This window comes from Aedes albopictus, chromosome 2 (genome assembly GCF_035046485.1).
Source record: "Aedes albopictus strain Foshan chromosome 2, AalbF5, whole genome shotgun sequence".
NCBI lineage: Eukaryota > Metazoa > Arthropoda > Insecta > Diptera > Culicidae > Aedes > Aedes albopictus.
In genome coordinates, this window is record NC_085137.1 from 486,002,349 (window position 1) to 486,028,165 (window position 25,817).

The window sequence follows — 25,817 nt, forward strand, 5'->3', positions numbered from 1 at the left end:
ATCAGCTAGAAATTTTAAAAGGAAGGATTTGCAACAGTGTACACATATTCCGGACTCGGAAAAAAAAACTCCAATCATCCCGGAATTGGAAACTTTTGCACACGTCCGCGTCTGATGGTGACGGGTATGAAGTTATCATTTGGATTTCCCATTCCAATGCAGCTGGGGACTACCAACCAACTACTGAAAGGAAAGCTTTCATGTACTCATGTGTTGGTTGGACTTGTACTGACTGACTGGCCCTAAACCCCTCTGTTGCAGCATTCAGTATACCACACCAGAAGTCAGAACTCACGAATCACAACCAAAATCAACCAAACATCCGAAACTACCAGCTGAAAATTCCATTTTAAATTTTTAAACAACTAGATAGCCAACAGCCAGCCAGCTGATTCCCAGCATACCTGACTGTTGAAGCAACAAAATAAAATCCCGGGAAAAGAATGTAGCAGCAAAAAAGATTCCTCTTCATGCTACCAATTGTGTGCAACAATTGTTGGAAAAAAATAACATTTCAATGCACAGTCAATCTGACACCGGTATGTGAAGTTTTTGCAGCTTATTTGGAATGGAAAATTACTGGGGTAAGCTTGCGCATACAGTTCCGGATCCCGCAAATAGTTACGTTTAGTTGTATTCTGGCACTGGCATGATTTTATTAAATACTAGCTGTCCCGGCAAACTTTGTCTTGCCAAGCTGTGGTGGTTTGACAACTGTTTAGGTCATCGTAGCAACGCACTCTTGGATTGGATAATTTCGTTCATGCTGAATTTGTTCCCTGCTTCTAAAAAATCAGTATTTTCACAATTTTCATACTTTTTAAAATGATTTTCGTAACTTTTTCGGCATATAAACACAGCCACCACGACTACGAACCGAACCGTGCAAGGGACATGCTGATTGGGTCATCCGTTCTTGAGTTTTGTTGCCTCAAAGAAACTTCAAACTCATTTTTATATATATAGATTTGAGTTTGTGTCTGATAACAGTACAATACTGACAAAATAAAAAAAAATAAAATTAGCAATAGTTTGCTCAGCTCTAACTTTCACCATTTCGGATTGAAGTTCATAAAACATAAGTGATAACCAGTTCTGGAAGAGGAGCAGAATACTCCTGATGAGATTTCACTGGAAATTCTTGCAGACATTCCTTCACCATCCTTCCTAGGATTTCTCTAAAATTCCTTCAATTGCCAGAAATCTTCTAGTTTCTTCTAGGGATTTCTCTAGGAATTCCTTCAGTGATTTAATCCAGAATTTCCTCCAGCAACTACTGTTGGCCTTTGCCCAGAAATTCTATCCGTGATTCCTCAAACATTTCCTGCTGTGGTTCTTCCACCAATTCCTCTGAGGACTCCTCCAGAAATTCTTACTCTTATACCCGAAGAAATTCTTCAAGGAATTTATCTAGGTATTCCTTCAGGAATTTCTGCTGGGATTATTCAAAGCAATCTTCCTGGGATTCTTCCAAAAGATCCTCCGGTGATTCCTCCAGGGATTTCGTAAGAGATTTCATCCAGGGATTGCTCCAGAAATTCTTCATGGGATTCCTCCAGGAATTCTAGCTGGGATTCCACGGCGGTTCTTCTAGAAATTTCTCCAGAACTCCTTCAGAAATACTAACTGTGGTACCTCCAGGAATTCATCAAGGGATTTCTCCTGGTATTCTTGCTAAAATTTCTTCAGTTCAGGCACTCCTTCATGGATTCTTCCAAAATTCCTCTTCAAATTCTTCCACAGATTTCTTTAGATATTTATCCAGCTGTTTCTTTAAGGATCTTCTCTTTGGATTCCTCCAGGCGTTCCTGACGGAGTTTCTCTAGAAATTCCTACTGTGTTACCTCCCACAATACTTCTCGCATTTCTTCAGGAATTGGATTTTTCAAGGAAATCTTCCTGCGATTCCTTCAGAAATTACTCCTGCGATCTTTTCAGAAACTCTTTACCTCTACCGATTCTTACAATGATTACAATGATTTCAGGTATTTCAGGAACTACTACTAGGATTCCGTCAGGCATTCCTGATGTAGTTTCTCTGGTAATTCCTGTACAAATTCTTCTAGGCATATTTCTTCGGTGATTTTTCCTGGGATAGCTTCAGAAACTCTTGCTGGGATTATTCGAGCAAATCTTCTTAGGACTCTTTCAGAAGTACCACCGGTGATTTTTTCTGAAGTTTGTTCCGAGATTTTATCTAGGCATACCTTCAGATTTCTCAAACAGTTCTAACTGTAATACCTCCTGGAGCTCTTCCATTCAATCATCCTGGGATTCCAATAGAAATTCCTGTGATTTCTTCAAAAACTCATCCATAAACTCCTCCAGAATACCTCTACTGATTTTTCCAGGAATCTCTTCAGGTTTGAAGAACATATAAGAATATGATTCCTCCAAAAGTTCTTGAAGATGTTTGTCTAGAAATTTTTGTAGAGGTTCTTCCAGCAATACCTTCTAGGATTTCTCTAGAATTTTTTACTGATACCTTGTGGAATTATTCTTGTGAATTCCTCTAGGGTTTCTATTGGGATTTCTTCAGATAGCGTCTACAATCGACCTTCTCTGCCAGAAGGCAAACTGGTTATTCGAAAGACCATCTACACTCTGTATGTGCCTCAACAGTTTGTTGAAGATCATATCGAGCACCTTCTCCACTGTATTGATCAAGCATATTGGTCTATATACCAACCGATCACCGGGTGATTTCCCCGCTTTTGGCAAAAGGACCAGTCTTGTCGCTTTTAAATCTCAGGGAAGAATCCTTTGTCCAAGCATTTCTGCATAGTAGATCTGAACATCCCAGGAGCCTCTACAATAGATCTACTGTTAAGGTCAGGTTCAGAACTTCGTACGTACCTAGTGCCTTCAGCGTAGGGATTTTTAAATCACCGGAAGTTCCTTTCCCTCATCGCAAGTCCCAATCCCAAGTGGTGCTATGAAAGGAGACGAAGGACTCGGATCATGATGCGGAAAAAGGCCCTCGATGTTCATCTCCTGCTACTTTGGAGACTGCTCGGTAGAAGCCATTGCACCTCTTGCTTAGGCCATCACGACCACGCCTCTGTAGTCATCACTCCACAAGTTGGTATTGACACTCTGACAGAGAGCCTTATAGCATAGACCTTTTGGCTTGCTCTTGTCTCGGGAGTCCATCAGCACGCCGGTGGTCTTCCATTCCTAGGCTAAACTTGCCTAAGCATGGTGACATTATCTTCACGCGAGAGCACCGCTAAACACTAATCATAGCTTAGACAGAATAAGATTCGCTTATTGCGGAATGCCCTAAATACCTACGTAAACTTGAGTTTGGTCTGCTACCTGCTGTATCTGTATTAACGACGACCTGCTGTATCTGTTATCTGTATTAGTGACATTTATAGCCCTAAGCTACTTCATCTCAAGTCCTCGGCGGTATAGTCACGTGCTTTAACCATCACACCAGGTCCGTTCCACACTGTTATTATTGACTATAATGTAGTGAACCGCCAGGTGACAGTTAGGAGTGTTGGCATCATCCCCGTCCACCCTCCAATCCGAACTACTTTTTAGGCTAGGGCTACAAAAAGTAACTTCGATGATCGAATCTGCTTCGTTTCGGTCAAAGATACTTTTAGTACCAAAGTCGTCATCGCGTATGGCCAGTGCTTCTAGCAGGATTTACCCCGTTGGTTTGTGAAACCATCTTCTCCATTCCATAGCCCTGGTATTGAAGTCACCTGCTTTTATCATGGATCATACAGTTCAACATCTGTGTGAACTACTCGATCGCGGACACATGGCAGCTACAGAAGAAGACCCCGTTTACCTTGGCGATGATGAAACCCACATGGGATGTAGACTTCAACTTCTGCACTGGGTATTTCCCCGTTGTCGAAATCTCCATTTACCTAATGATGCTCGCTATGGATACGATATGATAGCGACCCCCACTCAGCGAATGTGACTTATTAACTGAGGCTCTCTTAAAGGCATGGCTTGTTGGATCTGTGTGGAGTGGAGCCTGCTGTTCGTGGGTTTTCCGGAACAAATCAAGCACTTGGGCGGGTTTATGCAGCTTTGCGCCTTATGGCCTTTACCATCATATCGCCTACAAAGCTTGCTCTTGTCAGGGCATTTGCAGTGCCACGACTTGTGTCCTTGTTTCAGACATGTAAAACAAACCTCCTGTAGCTCACGTATACCCAGCGGACATACCGATCAGCCCACTTTTACATTCCCTATAATTTTTTTGAACTTCAGAGTCATTTCAGCGGTGAAAACCCTTACCAAGGATCTCTTCCAAGGATCGTCTTCCAGACTTTCGAGTAGCATAGATAACACTCCTCGATAAAATTTTACAAAATTTGGTGTTATGGGATGAGAAAAAAAATATAACAGGAGTTTGGGATCCTAGACGTGTCGTAATGAAAGAATTTTTGAAAAATATTGAACCGAGCCTTCACAGCTTAAAACCGAAGTTTGTATGGAGAACTTGGGGTGTTCAATTGATATGTGCATTAAAACATACCGTGCATATTTTTAGGCGTTTTCGGTATTTGGGTTAGTTTCGTTATTATCTAACGCCTAAATATATGCACAGCGCGTTCTAATGCACATATCAATTGAACACCCCAAGTTCTCCATACAAACTTCGGTTTTGAACTGTGAAGGTCCGGTCCAATATTTTTCAAAAAATCTTTCACTATGACACTTCTAGAGTCCCAAACCCCTGTTTTTTTATCCCATAACAAAATTTAGTGTTGAACGGTGTAACAGACGTTTGTGCTAGCTAGCATATGAAATTTGTGTAAACCCTTTCAACCATCATTTCAATAAGAAAATCTAACTGGCAACCATAGCGCTTGGATGCAAATGACAAACGCAAGTAGTACCTGTCAGATAACAATCACTGCAGCAATTCGTTATATGTATAGATGGAAGCAGTGAGCAAGGTATATTGTTTTTACACACGTTTTGAGTTAAATGCTATTCACAGTTAAAAAAATAATGTAATTTTAAGTTTATTTTCATGCACATAATTGGAGCATGAAAATAAACACAAATTTACAACGCGTTTTAAATTTACAATGATTAATTTACACGTCGTTGAAAATTCATTGAATCGCCCCACGCGTGCGCTTCTTTTATTCTGTTTCGCTTTCTGCTGTTCCCAATAGTGCTGCTGTTCTCTCCCGGTCAGATAATAGCAAAAAGAAAACAAAATGATTCGTGCCAGAAATGCATTTTATTGTTTCATACATATTTTACACTAGTTTTGGGATAATAATTCCATCGTATGCTGGAAGCTGGCCAGAGGGTGTGTGATTTATTTAGCTCCGTCATCATTGTGAGAGCTGTCTGTGATGTAGAACGATACAACCTATCCATTGCGACCTCGAATGCGGGCACCTGGAAGGGAACAAAATCTCGATACAATCCAAGTCATATTTCGCAAAAAAAAAGCAGCTTACCTGTTGATATTTTTATACACACTGGTTCGTAAGACGTACGGAACACTCGCGACGACTTTTTTATTTGAAAATCATTGCAAGAAATGTACAAATTACATTGAAACACCGCCGAACCTAACGCCGTAAACAAACCGAGGAGCAACACGCCGGCCATATTGTCTTTGGCCTGGAATGATGAACGATTTATTTTTACACGAAAGTGGAAATATCAATGTTAATCGCTCTAATAACTTATGTAAATTAACTCAGTTATACAGCAGGTGGTAAAATTGGATCGCGCTGTAATATCAAGATAATAAACCCGTATTATTGCGTCTTTTTTCATGCTCTAGTTATGTGCATTGATTTCAACGGAATTTTAAATCGAATTTTCTTTTCAAGTTGTGTAAAATCACAGTGTTTATGTTTTACATGTAGTTTAAATTTCACCAATTTTTGCTGTGTAGGATAAACATCTATTATATGTGGGAATTAGACATGGGTAACTCACTCGCGAGTCGACTCAAAGAACCGATTCGCGAAACCGAGTGAGTGAATCACGATTCTTTTCAAAAGAGTTACGATTCGCTGAAGTTCATTTCAGTAATAAATTTTGAAAACGACGTATAACCAATGCTACACCATTGATTATACGTCGTTTTCAAAATTTGTTACTGATTTAGAGAACAACAAGTGGCGAAAATAGTTGGATTAACTGCGTACTTAAGTGATGTTTAGACACAGAAAAACGTAATCTTTGCCAATCGATCATTTTTCATTCGTATATTGTATGGCCGGCTCGCGCTAGTGATTCGACTCTTTAATGGAATGAACGAAAATCTGTGTATCCTGTATTTATTGCGTCGATGGCTGAGTCGACGTCCATACCTTGCGAGCTAGAAAACTGGACATATAAAAAAAGAGTCGGCTAACATCGAAAAAGCACTTTTCATCAAGTTACGGAAAAAAGTTACTGAATCGGTCAAAAGAGTCGACTCTTTTTTGAGAGTGAATCGGTAGTGATTCACTCTCAAAATTGAATCATTTTCCCATCTCTAGTGGGAATACTTAGACTCTCCACTTCAGTCTTGATTGACGGGGTTAACAACCACCTAGCCTTGTGAGCCTCTCACACGCTTCTGCTATTGCTTTTCACTTTGCGTCCGCCGCACTTTTTGGGCTACCCGCGAATGTGAAGGTCTCCATCAGGATAGACTTCGGCACCTCCAACTTCAGAGGTTCGGCAGCTGCCTCAGAACAGAGTTTCTCATGGTTCTACATTGCCGCCGACATTGATTACGAAGTTTTATTAGGGCCTGTTTGAGGTCTTTACTGATGCCAGGCTTGGAAGACGCAATGTCTATGATGAATCTAAGCAGCTGCGCAGTCATCTTTATCGCAAAGAGCCCATCTCTATTTTTATTGATGGCCCTAATCAACCAACCTCCGTCCATTACCGCTTTTGATAAGCTTAAACCGGGAATAAAAAGAGTTTACCCACGCTGGCACTAAGTGCGCTGTTAAGGGATTAACGCTGGCAAAGGGATTAACCTTTCTACTACCACTAGTACTGGTTTTTTTTTTCTGATTATTGTTATTTGGACATGAATTTGAGCTGGAAGTTATTTAATTGGTGTAACTGGCTATGGAAAGTCTATGGAAATTCAAAACGACGATGTATTACCTGACGTTTCGGCCTGATTTATTAAGCCTTTAAGGGCAAACTATCTGTCGCTTCGTTACTTTTGTGTATGAAGCAAGTTTTCGTTTTCGCTTTGTATAATTCAATTCGAATGTTGTTGAGAAAAATCAACGGAAAATATATAGACATACGTAAAGCCTGAAGTTTTGTCCAAAGCTCATTGGTAATGTGTTAAAAAACTGAAATGGGAAAATTGCAAAAAAATACACGTAGCTCTGGTGAGATTTGAGCCCACGTCCTCTAAATTTACTAGACAGTGTGTTAACCAGCTGCACCACAGAACAAGAAACGATTTTACTGAGCCGAAAGCCAACTTCAAGTTATTGTCCACCTCACTTAGCGCTCTCCTTCGGTCCATATGTCCGCTTTCAACACTCTCTGGGCGTGCCTATGAAGAACAGTGAGAACATGTTATTTTTAGTATCGATACTGTATGACTTTCCACAGCACCAGTAATCCACGACTTGTGAATGAAGCAATCACTGCAGTAGGTGCGTGGATAATTTTAGAAAATTTTAGATTAACTTTTTTTTAGTTCACGTGTGTAGAACATTATGAAAAACATAGATTTTAAAACAGTAAAAAAAATCTAGTTGTAATGCTCCTTTTCATTCCACTAATAATTTGCATTCTTTGACAGCTGCGTATTTTGACAACTATAAGGTCATCTTCAGGTGCTCGTACTTGACTTGACATTAAATTAATTAAATTTAAATTGAAAGGAACTGTACTTAACTCGATGTTTATCATTCCAATACTGTTAGAGAAGCCAATTTCAGATATTTGGAAGCAGCTATCGAATTAGGAATCTGGACACCAGGGATGCTTTTCGGCTTGGCAGTCGCAATTACAATCAAACGATTAAAAATTCTCCTTCATTCAAAGTTTTGATGTGTATTACATCTTCTCCAGAGAACAAGAAGTGCTCTTTCGTTCAGAAAAGTTTTGTGGAAGAATAATCCGTCCCAAACAAATTGTTTATAAGGGTTCCTAAACAATTGTTTAGAACGGATTATGCTTTCACAAACCTTTTCAGAACGTAAGCGATTAAAACTTTTAATTCCCTGAAGAAGATATAAGCCGAAAATCATCCCAAGATGACAATTTTATTATAACATAAATTTTTTGAAGAGTTGAGGAGATTTTGTAAGTTTTGTAAGAATATTACTCAAAAAAAGGTTTTAAATTTCCCAATATTTTCATTAAAATGAAAAACGATTTGATATGGACCAACCATAGACTGAAAATCTCGATTTTTTTTATTATATTAACTAGTTGTCCCTGGCAAACTTTCTCTTGACTACTTGGTTTTTCCAATTCTCCATTTAAAATGTATGAAAAATCGATTTTCAAAAAATCTCGTTTTTGCCTCATAAACCTTTGTTTGGTGAAAATTAACAAAACAAACACAACCCAAATCGGACATTCCATTCGCGAGTTATGCGTTATGCCACTGCATTTTAATAGACAGTTTCTTTCCGAATTTGGCAACACCTATTTTGACAAAAAAAAATTAATAAATCGTCATACATGTATATGTTCAGAAATCGGTAAGAAAACATAAGTCCTACACAGTAGACGTTCGATCGGTGCAAACGCTTTAACTGCAATGCTATTTAACTACAAGTCCGCTAAGTGCAACAGTTTTGTAGTTATCGCACCGCCATCCGTCAAAACGAAATGTCAACAATGATGCGATGTTTTTCGCATGCACTTTTGTTGCAGTGCGATGTTTTTCGTATGCACATTGGCTGCATTCTGCAATAACTGACAATTCTTTGGCGTCTGTCAGCTGTTGCAGTTATCGAATTTCATTCGCTAAGTAAAACGTAAACATGTTGCAGTTATCGAACGTCTACTGTAGCTACAGATAATAAAAGATTAGATTTCACAGCACTTATTTACATGGTAATCTAATGCAACTATTGTATCTCACTATATGTAGAAATTTTTCTGACCACGATCTCTATACCCAAAACAGCCCCGCGGCGAAAAAGGCGATCGCGGCCGAGACGGAATGGACGGCCGACCAGGCCCACCAGGTCTTCCGGCGGCATCCGGCGACAACATCCAGTACATTCCGATGCCCGGCCCACCGGGACCTCCGGGGCCACCGGGTTCCCCCGGCATTCCGGGCGTTTCGATAGCCGGCCCCAAGGGCGAACCGGGCATGGATTCACGCAGCCCCTACTACGGAGATCCGAACTATGGCGGACGGCAAGGTAAGGTTCTCGGTTGTTGGCACTTTCCCACCCCAAAAGTGCGGAATGTGGCTGGCATGAATGGATTGTTCATGTTTGTATACTATCCCCCTCTCTGGCCTGCCTGGCCCACAAAATGTGTTCTAACGACCTTGATCAGCAACAAGCATTCTCTAGGCAAAATGCTTAAATGAAATCTTCGTTCGCTAACGTTACAGGGAGCCGCTCAAGCTTAGACGAACTAAAGCAACTTAGGGAACTGAAGCACCACAGAGAACTAGAAGATAGTACGGCCGGTAAATCTTTATGAATGTTTCAGTTTTTCTTTCAAGTTTGGATTCTTTCGTGTTTCGAATATTTTAATGCGTTTTTTTGTAGTTTTTCTACTGGTAGTTTTCATCTCATGAGTGTTTTAGGGTGGAATCAGCTATTCAAGTTTAATTTGGTTATAAACGTATGGACTTCGAATCTAGCAACACTAATGCATTTTAATTAAAAAAATATCAAGCGAATTGTTGTCTGCGTTTCGTCTTCAATAATTTTAAATGTGGTGCTGGATTTTGGTCTGGGACTATTTGGGCACTTGCTGCTGTAACTCAGTTAGTTATGAACCTATTGACTTGATTTTTAGGATAAGGTGAGATACGCACTAGCCATGTACAAAATTCATGTTAATTGGTTTAAAATTAACTGAGTTATAGCAGCAAGTGTCCAAAATAGGTCGCCCTTGCCCAAATGGTCCCAGACCCTACTGGTTATTTTTCAAAATTTTTTTTTTCTGCAACCCATCTATCATCAATAAGATTTTCATTTGAGTGCTACGTCGCTTTTAATCGTATTAGTATATCGTCTTTCGTGGATCTCCTATTCATGAGAAATAGTTATGCAATAGCAGTGATAATATAGATCTGTTTAACACCATGTCCCTCTCTTATTATCTTTATTTATAACCTCTTTGCTTCTTGGTGGCAGCAGTTGGTGCTTTGGCTTGCAATTCCATTCCAGTCCTTATGGCTCGTAAACCAACCGAACGTCCTAACGAATTCAATTTGCTCTTTTTTCCCCGCTCGGAAAATTACCTGCTCCATCATGCAGGACCGCCAGGACCCCCGGGACCACCTGGCTCACCAGGCCGCAGCTACCACCACGACAGCAGCGACGAAATCCCCAGCAGCTACGGTTCCAATGTGCGTATCGTACCTGGAGCAGTCACCTTCCAGAGCACCGAAGCCATGTCAAAGGTAAGTCAGTCAGCCGAAACGCAATCACGCACCAATCACTTCGGACGCGGTGAAGCCTCCCGGAGACAACAGAACCCCCCGAAAATGAACGTGAATTATTTATTCCGGCCCGAAATCAGCGCTATTTCATTTGGCCTCCACCCCCCTCGACTATGACGATGACTTGGACGACGACGACAAGTAATGATGATTACAGAAAGAGAATAGCCTCCAGGCTGGAAGCCATCATCATCAGCTACATCGGATGAAGATGTTGGGCTCATAAAAAGACCAGAAGAATACGAACGTTGTTTGACTGCCTATCTCTCGATTGACTTGAGATGTACCATGTCTACCATGTTACCTATACAGGGTGCGGCAGGAAAAAATGCGAAAAGTTCAAGGCACTATTACACGCTAAATATGGGATATATATGACTATTTTTTCATGACAGTGTATCAGTCAATGCCTATATTCTAGCATTGAAAAATAAAAATGAACACATTTGATGTTTAACATGTGATAATGTAGGCCTAATAAGCGGATATCAATAAACTGCGCGCCCAATGGTCATTAAACAAAATGACTATAACAGTAACAAAATTAGCTCAAATTCGATGAACAACCAGACCACACTGACCCAGAGCCATGTAGTTTCACATACCAGATGAAATAAGTACATATATTTGATGATATTGTAGAGAAAATCAAAAATTTTGTTTTATCAGATGCGAAATTTAGCGACCTGTGCGATTTTCTGCGGTTTGAAAATTCTGGTTGTCTTCATCTTCAGGCGCCGCCCTGTAAAGGTTAGTGACCAAAATGGGATTTTTTTTAATAAACTTTTCAGAAAACTAGCCTATTATAGATCATGGAACGTTGAAACATAGATTGGTTAATGTCACATGGACGAAAATGAGGTTTGAAGTTGGAAAACACTTTCGCATTTTTTCCTGCCGCATACTGTAGTGAAGCAGTGCGTGAATTCGATTCTGTTTTGGCATAAAACATCAGGAGTTCTTTTTGCTATTATTGCCCGAATAAATTGGTATATTTTTAGTATAACGACCGAGGTGCATACATTTATGTGACTTACTACACTAAGTGACATTATGAGTGTCTTAGGAGCACACATAAACTTCTCAAAGTTCAAATTTAGACAAAGAAACTATAAGTTTTGAATCTACATTTAATTCACAATTATCGATTAAATTTAATTTATGTCTGAAACAGACGTCGGCAATAAAAGTATTTCGATGCAAAAATGGGAGATAAAATCATAAAAAATACCACTTGTTTTAGTGGGATACGAACCCATGACTCCATATTGCTAGTCTGGCGCTTTAACCAACTAAGCCACATAACAAGTTACTATTCTGCGGAATAGAAAATCAAGCTGGATTCGGAGACCCATCCTAACCGGGTCCGTCTTTCACAACTTTATAAAAATTGAATGTCGTTGTGAAAGAATTTTAATCTTAGACAATTAGCAATGCTAGAATTAGAGAACATTCCATAGATAAAGTCGGTATTCCTAGATAAAAACCTTCTATCGGAATCCTAGTTGAAATCTACAGATCCTCCAGTAACTCTGCCAGAAATGTTGCAATGATCTCTCCAGAATTTTCTCCAGAAATTCTTCCAGGGATTCCTCCAAGAATTTGTCCAGGAATTTCTGCAGGGATTTCTCATTCATGAATTCCTCCAAGATTTTCTTCAGAAATTCCTAAAAGTAATTCCTTTGAAAATTCCTCCAGTCATTCCTTTGGGAGTTTGTCCAGGAAAGCTTAAAAAGTTTCTCTAAAAAATCCTCAAAGGGTTACTTTAGAAATTCCTTCATTAATTCCTCCAGAAACTCCTTCACATTCCTCCAAGAATTTCTTCAAGAATTTCTCAAAATTCCTCCAGAATTCCTCCAGAATATCCTCAAGAAATTTCTCCCGGAAATGCGGAAGCAAATGACAAGCCTGCCTAGAGGTATTCCTGGAGGAATCGCTGGATAAATTTCTCGAGGAATTCCTCCAGGGACTCCCCCTCAATCTCCTCTAGCGATTTCTCCTGAAATTTCTCCAGGGAATCCTCTTGAATTTCATCCAGAGTTGTCTGGATCCTAGGCATTTGTCAATGAACTCCTGCAGGAATTCTTCCAGGAATTCCTCTAAGAAATCTTACAGCAATTCATCCAGAAATTTCTTCACGCAATCCTCCAAGAATTCGTTCACAGATTCCTCCAGGAATTCCTCCAAGGGTTCCTTCTGTAATCCCTGCTAGGATTCATCGTGGGAATCCTTCAAGAATTTCTATAGGAATAAATACTCCAGAGCTTCTTCCGGGAATTCATTCATACCTTTGGGAATGCCCCCAGGGATTCCTCCTGAAAATTCAACAGGAATTCCTCCTGCATATCACGGATTCCTTCAGAAATTTCTCCTGGAATTCTTCGAAGGGTTCTTTCGGAAATGCATCCAGGGATTCCCCCCAGGAAGTCTTACAGGGATACCGCCATCGATTCCTCCATAAAATTCCATGAATTTCTCCACGAATTCGTTTACCAGTGCCGCCAGGAATTTCTACTTTTTTTTCCTCGAAGGATTCCTTCTGAAATTCCTCCATGGATTTATCCTAAAATTCCTCCATGGGTTCCTCCTGGATTTCCTTTGCGAATTTCTGCAGCAATTTCTTGAAGAAGTTGCTTTAGGAAATTCTACAGAAATTTCTCCAAAAACTTCCCCTGGAACTCATCCTAGAACTCTTCCAAGCATTCCGTTAGCAACGCCTCCAAAGATTCCTTCCTCGAATTTTTCCTCCAGGGATTCATCAATGAACTTCTCCTGGAATTCCTCTAGAAATTCCTCCTGCAATTCCTTCAGAAATTCCTCCAGGAATTCCTCCTTGGATTCTTCCAGGAAATCCTCAAAGGATTTCTTCAGGATTCCTGCTGTAATTTCTCCAGTGAGAGTTCTTCCCCAGATTCCTCCAGGAATTCCTCCAAGAATTGCTCCAGGAAATTCAACATGAATTCCTCTACAAATTCTTCCAGAAATTCCTCCAGAAACTTCTCCAGAGATGTCTCCAATAGTTTTCCAGAGCTTCCTCGAGTATTCCTTAGGTTATGCCTCTGGGGATTCCTCCAGACAGTCCTGCAGGGATTCCTCCATGGATTTCTTCTGGAATACCTCCACGGATTTCTTGAGGAATTTCTCCTGGACAATTTCTCCAGGAATTCCTCCAGTGATTCCTCCAGAAATTTTCTAGAGCATCCTCCTGTAATTCTTCCAGAGAATCCTCTTTAAAAGCCCCCTAGAAAAAGATCCTCCTATAATCCCTGCAAAAAATACATGTATGATCCGTTTTTTGTCAACACAGTGGGTGATTCATGTATCCGTCTCTTTTCGTTGAACGCAAGAGTGACACAATACATAGTAACACTTTCAAGAATGGCTGACTTTTTGGAGTGATTATTCTCCCAGAACGCGGTTTCAATATCCTATTAAAGAAGGAATTCGTAAATTCCTATAGAAGTTTTTCCTGCGATACGTTTAGGAAACCTCAAGGAATTTCTCTGTGTAATCACTTGAAACTTCTTTCGTGCTACTAAAAAAGTTACACCACGAAGTTTCTTCTGGGATTTCTCTAGGTTATATCGTACCATTTCGCTTGGATTTCTCTATGAATTCGATATGAGTTACACTTTACTGTAGCCCTGGACGCTTCTACAGATGCCTTGCAAATCTACGATGCGTTGCAAGTATTGAGAAGGACAAGAAATATAATAAAAGTAGTTGATTTTATCATTTTCCAGGATTCATCCAAAAGATGGCTGCATGTGTGTAGACTAGACTTGGCTAGAAAAAGTTTCTAACCCCTGAGATTTCTTCAGTTCTTCTCAAACTAATCCAGGTGTCTCTATTTAAATTTCTGCTGAATTCTCTTCGGGATTTTTTGGGAATTCCACCAGGAATCAGTGTTCTCTGAGAAAATCTTTCCGTTTTCCAACCAAGACTCAGAAGCACATAACAAGATCAAAACAAAATTATGACAACTGAATGGAAATAACAAAAAAGGTTGTAAGTCTGTTATAAGAATTTTTCCATGTGAATATCCATGACAAAACTATATTACATTTTTTTTATAATTTTAGTAACTAAATCATAACAAAACTTGTTTCTATTATTCACGCAGATGTAAAACAACATTCGGTATATTTTGCATTATAATATAATTGCCTCTAACATAATTTCGTAACACGTTTTGCAATCTCTGTTATATTTTTTGTAACAAAATTATTTCAACATTTAGAAGATTTTTCTTGTTGCCGCGAAAAAGATTAATATTTTCGTTATTTTGGTCACTCGAGCCAAGAGATTTATGTAACAAAACTCATAACAAATTTGTTCTTAAATATATAACAGAACTTATTATAATTTTGTAATAATTTTGTAATTTTTGTCTAGCAAACTTTGATATAATCTTGTTATGATCATATCTCAACTTGTTATATTTTTGTTTCTCTTGGAACGAGCTTTGTTAGAATTTTTGTTATTTTAGATACTAACGGTACATGTTTTATAACAACCGTTGTTACAAAAATCACTGTAACAAAATAACACAACCTGTAATAAGGCTGATACAAATTTAATTTTGACTTTTTGTCTCCCCCCCTTCAAAAATTTTTGGCTGGATTTTGCATTTTGAGGGGGCAGACAAAAAAATATTTATCAAAATATCGGGTTTTGCTGAAAATTCTTTAACAAATCCGATGAGTTTTTAATATTTTTCAGATTAAATGCTTTATTATTTTTATCCCCCCCTCGATCAGCCAAAGAGTGGTGGGACAAAAAGTGAAATAAATATTTGTAACGGCCAATTTTGTTTTCCTATCTAGTTCCAAGAGTTGCTTTTGAAATTGTCCTAGGTGTTCTTTCCGAATTCCTACAATTATTCAGAACTTTCTACAGAAATTATTCAAAGATTTTTCTTTGAATTCCTCCAGAAATCGTTCCTGATATTTCTTCAGGCGTTTCTTTTGAGATTACCCCAGAATATCTTTTTGGGACTCCAGGGTTTTTTATGGTATTTTTTTTTTTCAGGAAACTGGGATTCCTATAAAACACTTTCTTTGTAGAATTATCTTTGTCGTTTGTACATCAACAGTGCCTTGTGAAACTTTGAATTTTAATACTTCCAAAAGATTCTGAAGATTCTTCAACATATTTTACTGCGTTTCCTCTTTGAATCCACCAGAAATTTATAACAGGATTTGCTTCTGGGGACCTGCCAAGATTTCTTTCTGATAATCTTTCAGCAGTTTTTTTTTCTGAAAATCCTGTGGAAGCTCCATCCGGGAGTCTCCTGGTGTTCCTCATAGAAATCTTTAAGAAGTTATTTCTGGGAATCCTCTAAAGGTTTCTTTTACAAATCTTCTAAAATTTCTTTGTGGGAATCCTTCAGTAGTTTCTTGTGAAAAGCATTCAGAAGTTCTTTCTAGGAATTTTGCATGAGTTCTTTCTAAAAATTTTCCAAGATGTTCTTGTAGGAAACCGTCAGGCTTGGTAGGATTCTTTAAGACCTTCTTCGGGTAATCCTTAGAAACGTCTGTGAATCCTTTAGAAGTTCCTGAAGAAATCCCTAGATTGAATTCCTGGATCCCAAACTAAAATTTTGTTCCCTAAAGGAACTAACTCCTAAAAGTCTTAACTCCCAAATTACTACTGGAGTTTCTGATGAATCTCATTGAACATATATCAGATGAAATCCCATACGAAAGGAGGAATCCACAAAAGGCATGCAAGGTGGAAACTCCAGCTGGAGTGAGTGAAGGATTCCAAGATGACATTGTGGAAGTAATCGAAATATGAAATTCATAGATGGTAATCTCGGATAAAAATTTTGTAAGAATTTCCAGAAGCAAGTACCTGGAGGAAACCCCAGGTTGACATTCTGGAGGACTCCAGGGGAGATTTTATTAAGTTCCGGATAATCGAGTCCGACCTTTGATTGGTTTTGAACACATATTTCACCTACTTTTTATCTATTATGACCAACAAATTATTTTACATTTTGGTGATTACTTCCAATTCTTTCATAGAGATGCATTGTCTCAAGATTGATGTTGAGGAAAACAATTTGATAAAACATAGAGTGTTTACAAAAGCGGAACAATATTATGATGAAATCGGAACATATCTGTACACATTCTTTATGTTTCCACCAGGATTTCCCTTAACGGGTTTTCTTAGAAGTTTCCACAATAGGGTAAAAGCTGTTTACTTTTTCATTAAATGTTTCCAGTTGGCGCCAGCAGCGAAAAGTGTGGACAAGATCCTTTAAAGCTTCTAGTTTCCAGCGCTGACTGCTCGGCGGCGACACCATCACTTGTATTAAATCCATCGTCTGTGCTACTCTCGGTTGTCAACTTTCTCAAATTCTCATCTCAAGCTCACGGAAGAATGGTAGTCAAGAATTGTGAAATCGTATGGGAAAATCGCGAAAAACGTCAATTGTTGGAAAACGGTTTTTGCGCAACAATAGTGAATAGAAACAAGAATGGTTTGGATTAGCAAGTTTTTGTGTTTACTTCATGTTCCGGAATAGCTTATTCACCGAGAAAATTCGATTTTACTACCACACAAAAAAGAGTCATCTGTTTAGTTTGGAATGTCGGTCTATTGATCTACGGATAAATGTATCAAGAAATATATAGTTGATCTATAAGCCAAGTAACCAAAAGTTCCGCTTCCCATGACAAAGACAAAATGCACTTTCAAGTTCCGCGAAGTTCAGATTAAGTTCCGAATGGAACTTTTTGGCTACATAAGAGGCTAACGATGAGCCTTGCTGGAACTTCAGACACAAGTTCCAACAAGGCTCATTGTTAGCCTCTTAAGCAGCCAGAAAGCTCCATTCGGAACTTTATCTGAACTTCACTGAACTTTAAAGCTGCTTAAGATGCTACTTGGAACTTTATCGGAACTTTCAAATTCATAAAAGTTCAGTTCAGTAGCATTGTGTTTCAATGAAGGTTAAAGGTCTTTTTTTGCAGAAAATAACCCAAGTCCAAAATAACTGGTAAAACATACATGAATAAAAGATAAATTTCAATTTATCGAATCAATAAATTTTAAGCATAAACAAAAAAAAGTATGTCGTCCACCGGATTGGAACCAAGATTTGCTGCGTGATAGCCCTACTCTCTATCACATTACCACAGTTACGATCGAGTAGGCAGCGGATAAAGTCTGACAGCTCGTTTGGGGCTGTCCATAAACCACGTGGTCATGAAGGGGGGTACGGCCAATGACCATTTTGTATGGACAAATAAAAAAATTTGTATGGACTAATGACCACCAATTTTGTCAAAGTTCTGTCAGAAGCTGCTTAGAAGGCTATCCAGCTACCTTATGTGAACTTTCAAGTTCCAAATTTACTTTAAAATGAAGCTGCTTAGAAGGCTAATGAGCAACTTCGAACAAGTTACTTAGCTTATATAGTACCCTCTTATCTGAACTTTTGATTACTTGGGAATGATTCCACCGGTAACTCGGGTAGACTCTTATGCATCTTAGAGTAAGTTTAAGCCTCTGATCATTAATGGAGTAGGCATAAAAATATGTGTTAAGATATTCATTGAAACATTTTTGAATTTTGGATACTTATGAGTAATAAAATAAAATTTAAAAAACATTAAAAACACCCATTCAAGGTTTTTTGTAGAAATTTTCCCTAGAAATAATTTGAGATGTTTCAACAGAAACTCCTCTGGCAATCTCTCAATGGTTTATGTAACAATTCATCCATATGGAATTTTGTCAGAAGCTTTTTCATAAATTGTCTCCATTTTTTATAACATTTTGCAAGAGTTCATCCAGGAGCAAACAAACAGTTTTAGGAGAAAGGGAACGTCCAAAAATTACGTCACGCAAAAATCGAGCTTTTTCAACCCCCCCCCCCCTCCCCCCTATGTCACACTTTTTGTATGGGGCCTCTGAAATTTTTGTATGGGTTGTCACGCTTTGCGAAACCCCCCCTCCCCCCTCAAAGCGTGACGTAATTTATGGACGTTCCCAAATTGGCAAAAAAATAATATTTGGTAGATCCTAAAAACACTCTTAAAATTTCTACCGGAAATCATTCGTGGTTATCGATTTCTAAGTTGATTCAAATCGATTCAAATGTGTATTTTGCCAGGAGATCAGAGTAACGTTTATAAGTTGAACATAAACTTGGTCTGCTTTTATATGAAGCCTCCTACGTTCGGCTTGAAGATTTCAACAGAAATAACAATATATCAACCAGAGCCTGGTCACTTCCAACCAACCTTCTGACCACTGCACTGCACTACACGGAACCGCCAAACTACCCAAAATTGAGTTCTTTTGACGCAATCCCATAGTTCGGCCCAATAAGCCAAATTTGAGTAAATCGATTAAACTCACACTAGGTAAATTGCCATTGGCGTAACTAGAGGGGGGGCCAGGGGGGCCAGGCCCCCCCCCAGAATCCGCCAGGCCCCCCCCCAGAAATTTTTCGTGACTTTATATATGGAAAATAGAAAAAATCTGAAAACCACTGTCGTGGTGACAAACATAGATCTATATTCTCAATTTAGTTGAAAATCGGAGTTTTCGACTAGCGAAGTTGGATTTTTCTCCAGATCCGTGCGTCGGACCTAACTTCGGAAGTGGTGCGCTGTATAGCAAACAGCTATACAGCGCACCACTTCCGAAGTTAGGTCCGACGCATGGATTTGGAGAAAAATCCAACTTCGCTAGTCGAAAATTCCGGGTTTCAACCGCACGTACAGTAATAGAAATTTATTTGGCATAATATGTGTTTAAATTGACAGTTATTGGAGACAATTCTCATCTTGTCACTCTTTACAAGATCATTGTCCAAAATATTCTATGTAATTAGTAAGTTTTGTTTGGAAATATTATATATGTAATCAGAATTATATAAAAAGCAATACTTTGTACATCTTCTTTTTTAAATCGCTGAGAAATTAAATCTAAATGATAATTTCCAGAAATTCCTGGATGGGCATCTTTAAGAATCTTTGAATATTCTAGCAGCATTACTGCAAAATATGGTTAAGTGCTTATTTATGGAAATCAAGTATCATGTGGGAAAAAACTCTGGTTGAATTTGCAATGGAATTCCAGCAAAAGTTTGTGAATTCCTAGTGAGAATAGATGTACGTAGCTGAAGCGTAAACGCGAGTGTATTCATTAAAACCATGATGGAGGTGATTTCTAGTCGGTCACTATTAATTTCTTTTATTTCGTGGGCCAGAGGTATTTTTGCGTCTATCAAGCAACGCACAAATTCAAATGGTCATTGAGGAAGTTTTAATATATTTAAAAGCTGGTGCTGCAAGATGTAATCGTAAGTTTGAAGGTATTCATGATTGGACTTGTAAAAGACTTGGTATTCATGAGATAATTATGAAAGAATTCCTGGATGACTTCTTGGAGAATTTCTTGGCTTCTATGTCCCTCTAAAATTATCTAAAAGAATTTCAATACAAATCGTTCGAGGAATTCCTCTAGAAATCCTTCAAATTATTCAAAAAATCTACAAATAATCCTAAGAAAACCCTGGGGTGAATCCCTGAAAAACATTATAATCGGAATACTGTAATTTTTATACTAACCGCTGAATAAATTAAAAAAAAAATCCCGAAAGAAATTTCGGAAGAAATCATTACAAGAATTCTCGGAGCAATACCTGCAGGAATTCCTGGAGTAATTTGTGAAAGTATACCTTGAGGAATCCCTGGATAAATTCCTGGAGGAATCTGAAGAGCAATTATGCTAGGAATTTCAGGGAAAAAAAATCTGAAGAATCCGCATCAGAAATCGCTGTAGAAATTACTGAAAAATTTTTTAGATGAATCCTTGGAGCAATTTCTGGATGCATTCCTGGAGGAACTGTTCAAGAAATCACAGGAGGAGTTCCTAGATGTATTTCTGGAGGATATCCGGGAGAACCTTCTTGAAAAATTCCATGCGGAATCTCTGGAAAAGTTCCTGGACTAATGCCTGGAGCATTAGGAGATTTTTTTTTTTATCGTACAAATTAGTATGAAGTTTCTGAAGGTTAATGAAATTAGGTAGGAATCATATATAATTGAAAAACTAAATTGAAAAAAATCAGGGTCGCCTAATTTTCCGGAAAACTCCAGTGAAAATCAAAAATTTTCCACGGACACCACCTATTTTGAAAAATCATAGAACGAAGCATCATAGGCTCATTTTTTTGTGAAATCATAAGCAAATTTTCTCAGCAACTCCAAGATGGATTTCTGGAGGAAATCCTAGAAAATTTTTTGGACAAATTCCTGGCGGATTCCCTGGAAAAGTTAATGGATTGATTGATTGATTTGTCTTTTTTAAAGAGACTTTCAGCCCTTGGCTCCAAAGTTAATGGATAAACTTCTGAAAGAGGCATCCCTGGAGAAGTTCCTGGAGTAATGCCTGGAGCATTAGAGAAATTTCTGATGAAATTCCAAGATAAATTTCTAGAAGAATTCCCAGAGGAATTGCTGGAGGAATTCCAGGAGGAATTCTTGGAGGAATCTCACGGAAGAATCCTTAGAGGAATCCCTGCAGGAATTTCTGGTATATTCTTGGAGGAATTCCTGGTGGAATTTTTAGAAGAACCCGTGAAATAACTCCTGGACGGATTCCTAGAGGAATCCCTGGAGTTGAAACTCGTGGATTAATTCCTAGAGGAAACCTGAAAGAATTTCCGGAGGAATCCCTTAGAAAAAATCCTATAGAATTTCCTGAAGAATCTCCTGATAGAATATCGGAAGCAATCTCCAAAGGATTTCCTGCAGAAATTCCTGGAGGAATGCTGTAGGAATTGCCGAAGAAATTCCTGGAGGGATTCCTGGATCAATTACTGAAGAAATTCCTGTAGGAATTTCTGAAGAAATACCTACGGTAAATCATGGTGGAATTTCTTGAGGAGCCCCTGGAGACACTGCGGTAGTAATTTCTGAGGAATTCCCAGAGGAGAATCCCTGGAGATATTCTTGGAAAGAACCCTGGAGAAATCCCTGAAACAAATTTCTGGAGGAACCTTAGGAGGGATTCCTGGAGGAACTTCCGGACAAGTTCCAGGTGGAATTTCAGGAGGAATTTCTGGACAAATCTTTATAGGAAATCTAGGGGAAATTCCATGGAACTATTCATGGATGAATTCCAGGAGGAATCCCTTAATCAATTCTTTGAGGAATCCTTCAATGAATTACTGGAAGAATTTCCAGAGAAATTCTGGAAGTAATCCATGGAGAAATTTCTGAATATATTCATAGAGAAATTCCTAAAGAAATTCCTAGAGAAATTCCTAGAGGAATTCTGAGAGGAATTTCTAATGGAGTTCCAGGAGAAATTTCCAGATGAATTTTTGGAGGACTTACAGGAGCAATTTCAGAAGGAATTTCTGGAAAAATTACTGGAGAAATCATCGGAGGAATTTCTGGAGGAATCCATGAAATAATTCCTGGAGGAATGTGTAGAGGAAACCGTGGAGAAGAAATTCCTGAATTAATTCTTGGAGGAAACCCTGGAAGGATTTCTGGAGGAATTCCTGAAACAATTCCTGAAGGAATTGCTGTACGAATTTCCGAAGAAATTCCTGGAGGAATTCCTGGATCCATTCCTGGATCCATTCCTGAATAAATTACCGAAAGTATTCCTGAAGAAATACCTGGGGTAATTTTTGGTGAAAATCATGGTAGAACTCCTGGAGGAGTCCCTGGAAGAATGCCAGGAGGAATACCTGGAATAATTCTTGAAAAAATTCCAGAAATAATTTGAGGGGAAATTTTTAAAAGAATCCCTTGAGGATTTCCTGGAGGATTCCTGAAGAAATATTTGAAGGGATTCCTAGAGATATCTCAGGAGGAAATCATTCAGGAATCCCAGGAAGAATTATTGGAATATTTCTTGGATAAACTCCGGGAGGAATTCTTGGGGTAATTTCTAAATGAATCCCTGGAGGATTTTCTAAATAAATTCTTGGAGAAATTGCGGTAGTAATTTCTGAAGGAATCCTGGATTAATGCCTGCAGGAATCTTTATAGAAATCTCTGGAGGAACTTCTGGAGGAATGCCTGGAGTATCTCCTGGATAAATTCCTGGAGACATGCGTGTATTAATTCCTGGAGGAATCTCTCGAGAAATTCCTTAAGAAATCCCTGGAGGAAGGCCAGGGGAATTTCGTTGAAAAATCCCTGGAGAAATTCCTGAACTAATGCCTGGAGTAATCTCTGGATACATTTCTAGATGAGTTCCTGGTGGAGTTTTCAGAAGTATTCTGGGAGCAATCTAGTGGAGTTTGGAGTTTTTAGAAGAACTCCCGAAGCAATCTCTAGATTAATTGCTGAAGAAATCCCGGGATGAGTCCATGGAGAAACTCCCAGGAGAAATTTCTAAAGAAACCTCTTGAAAAATTCCTAGAAGAATCCTTAGAGAAATTTCTAGAGAAATTCTTGGAAGAATCCCTGGGAAAATTCTTTGAAAAATCCCTGGAGCAATCCCTGAAGCAATTTCTGGAGAAACCTCAGGAGGAATGCCTGGAAAGTTCTGGACAAATTCCTGCAGGAAGTTCTGGATAAATTCCTTGCGGAATCCCAGGAAGAATTCCTGGATTAATCTGTAAAGGATTTTTTGTGGAAATTCCTTGGAACTATCCCTGGAAGAATTCTTGAATGAATTCCTGAAAGAATTCTTGAATGAATTCCTGGAAGAATCTCCAGAGAAATTTAGGAAGCAGTTAATGGAGGAATTCCTATGGGAGTTCCTGGATCAATTCCTGGAGGACTTTCTGAAGGGATTCTTGCGGTAATACGTAATTACTAATACTTAAGTAACCTCTTGAGGAATTACTGGAGGCATCCTTAGAGGAATTTCTAGAGAATTACTTGGAAGAATCTCTGTGGGAATTCTTGCAAAAAAAAAACCTGGAGGAATCCCTGAAACAATTTCTGGCAGAACCTCAGGAGGAATTCCTGGACAAATCTCTATAGGAAATCTTGGGGAAAATCCGTGGAACTATTCATGGAAGAACTGCAGGAGGAATCCCTAAATGAATATCTTGAGAATCCCTGAATGAATTCCTGGAAGAATCTCTAGAGGAATTCTGGAACGAATCCATGGAGAAATTTCTGAAGGAACTCCAAGTGAAATTTCTGTAGAAAATCCAAGAGAAATTTCTATAGGAATTCCCAGAGGAATTTTTGGAGGAATTCCAGGAGGAATTCCTGAAGGAATTGCGGTAGTTATTTCTGAAGGAATTCCTATGGGAGTTCCTGGATCAATTCCTGGAGGACTTTCTGAAGAGATTCTTGAGGTAATACTTAAGTAACCTCTTAAGGAATTCCTGGAGGCATCCTTAGAGGAATTTCTAGAGAATTACTTGGAAGAATCACTGGCGAAATTCTTGCAAAAAAACATGGAGGAATCCCTGAAATAATTTCTGGGAGAACCTCAGGAGGAATTCCTGGACAAATCTCTATAGGAAATCTTGGGGAAAATCCGTGGAACTGTTCATGGAAGAACTGCAGGAGGAATCCCTAAATAAATATCTTGAGAATCCCTGAATGAATTTCTAGAGGAATTCTGGAAGGAATCCATGGAGAAATTTCTGAAGGAATTCCTGGAGAAAATTTTAGAGGAACTCAGAAAGGAGTTTCTGGTAGAGTTCCAGGAGGATTTTCTGTAGGAATTACTGCAATAATCATTGGTGGAATTCCTGGAGGGATCCATGAAATAAATCCTGGAGGAATGTGCTGGGTGAGTACGACTGGAATATATTGATTCCGGAATGCTGGCTTTCTCAGTTTTGGGTAAATCAAAACGGCAAGTTTTGCTTTTCCCGTTTGATTTACCCAAGACTGAGAAAGCCAGCATTCCGGAATCCCGGAGGAATGTGCAGAGGAAACCCTAGAGAAGAAATTCCTGGAAGAATTTTCGGAGGAATTCATGAAAGAATTCCTGGATCCAAACTTGAATAAGTTCCTGGAGTAATTCTTGAGGAAATACCTGGGGTAATACCTGGAGAAATTCTTGGTAGAACTCTTGCAGAAGTCTCTGGAGAAATGCCTGAATGAAATCCTAGAGGCATGCCAGGAGGAATACCTGGAATAATTCTTGAAAAAATCCGGGAGGAATTTCCGAAGGAGTTCCTGGAGGAATCTCAAGATTCATTCCTGATGAAATACAAAGTTCGATTTCTGAGGGAATTCCAGGAGGATTTTCTGAAGAATTCTCAGGGGAAATACTGAAGAAACCGCTGAAATTCCTGAGGAAATCCTGAAATCCTGGATGAATTCCTGCGGGAGTTTCTGAAGGAATCCCAATAAGAGTTCTTCTAGAAATGTTTAAAATAATCTCGGAATTCGTTTTTGTAAGAATAACAGAAGAAATTTCCGGTGAATCCCTGGAGGAACTCTTGAAGTAGTTTCTGAAGAAACCCGATGAGGAATCCCGGAAGCAAGCCCCATTAGGAACTCTTTATGGAATCTCAGGAGAGCTTTCTTAGCGAATACCTGGAAGAATTTTTGTAGGAATATTCCTGGATAAACATATGAAGAAATCAATGTCTGCAGTAATTGTTGAATGGAATACTTGACTATCACGCCGAGGACCTGGGATCGAATCCCACTCCCGACAAACTTGCAAAATGTGAGTTCTTCCTTCGGAAGGGAAGTAGACTGTGGGTCCCGAGATGAACTAGCCTAGGGCTATAAAAATCTCGTTAATACAGATAAAAAAAACTAGGATCCCTAAAGGTTTTTTTGTACAAATTTTTCAAGCAATTCTTGGAGTGTTTTTTAAGAATCTCTAAGTAAAATTTTCTAAAGAAATTTCTGGAATACATTCCTGCAGAAATACTTCGAATCATTCCAGATGTAATTATTGGAGCAATCTCTAGTGGAATTTTGGAAGGCATATATGGAGATATCCCTGTAGAAATCTCTGAATACCTGCAGAAATACCTTAAAGGATCTCTGGAGAAATTCCTGAAGGAAACTTCGAAAAAAGCACTGGAACAATTACTGGAGAAACCTCTAAAGATATCCCAGGACAAATACCCGAAAAAATGTCTAGTGGAATCCCTAGATAAATTCTTGATTGAATTTCTGGAAGAAGCCAAGATGGAATCACTGAATTAAGCTATGGAAAAAAATCTTGGAGGAATTGTTCGTACTCATATAGTTTACAAAACTATGAACACATCTGAAACAGTCATTTT

General features: G+C 38.8%; 1 protein-coding gene across 13 annotated transcripts in view; it reads left to right on the forward strand.

The window, feature by feature from the left end:
- The window catches only part of LOC109424340 (collagen alpha-1(XVIII) chain), a 1,002,865-nt gene that overhangs the window by 904,400 nt on the left and 72,648 nt on the right, over positions 1–25,817 (forward strand). For 11 of the 13 annotated variants that reach the window (XM_062854156.1, XM_062854153.1, XM_062854155.1 and 8 more), the window contains 3 exons: positions 9,113–9,353; positions 9,551–9,628; positions 10,428–10,573. In XM_062854156.1, coding sequence (XP_062710140.1) covers positions 9,113–9,353; positions 9,551–9,628; positions 10,428–10,573 — 465 coding nt within the window. The remainder of the gene's footprint in view (positions 1–9,112; positions 9,354–9,550; positions 9,629–10,427; positions 10,574–25,817) is intronic. The other 2 variants (XM_062854154.1, XM_062854161.1) reach the window with 2 other exon arrangements.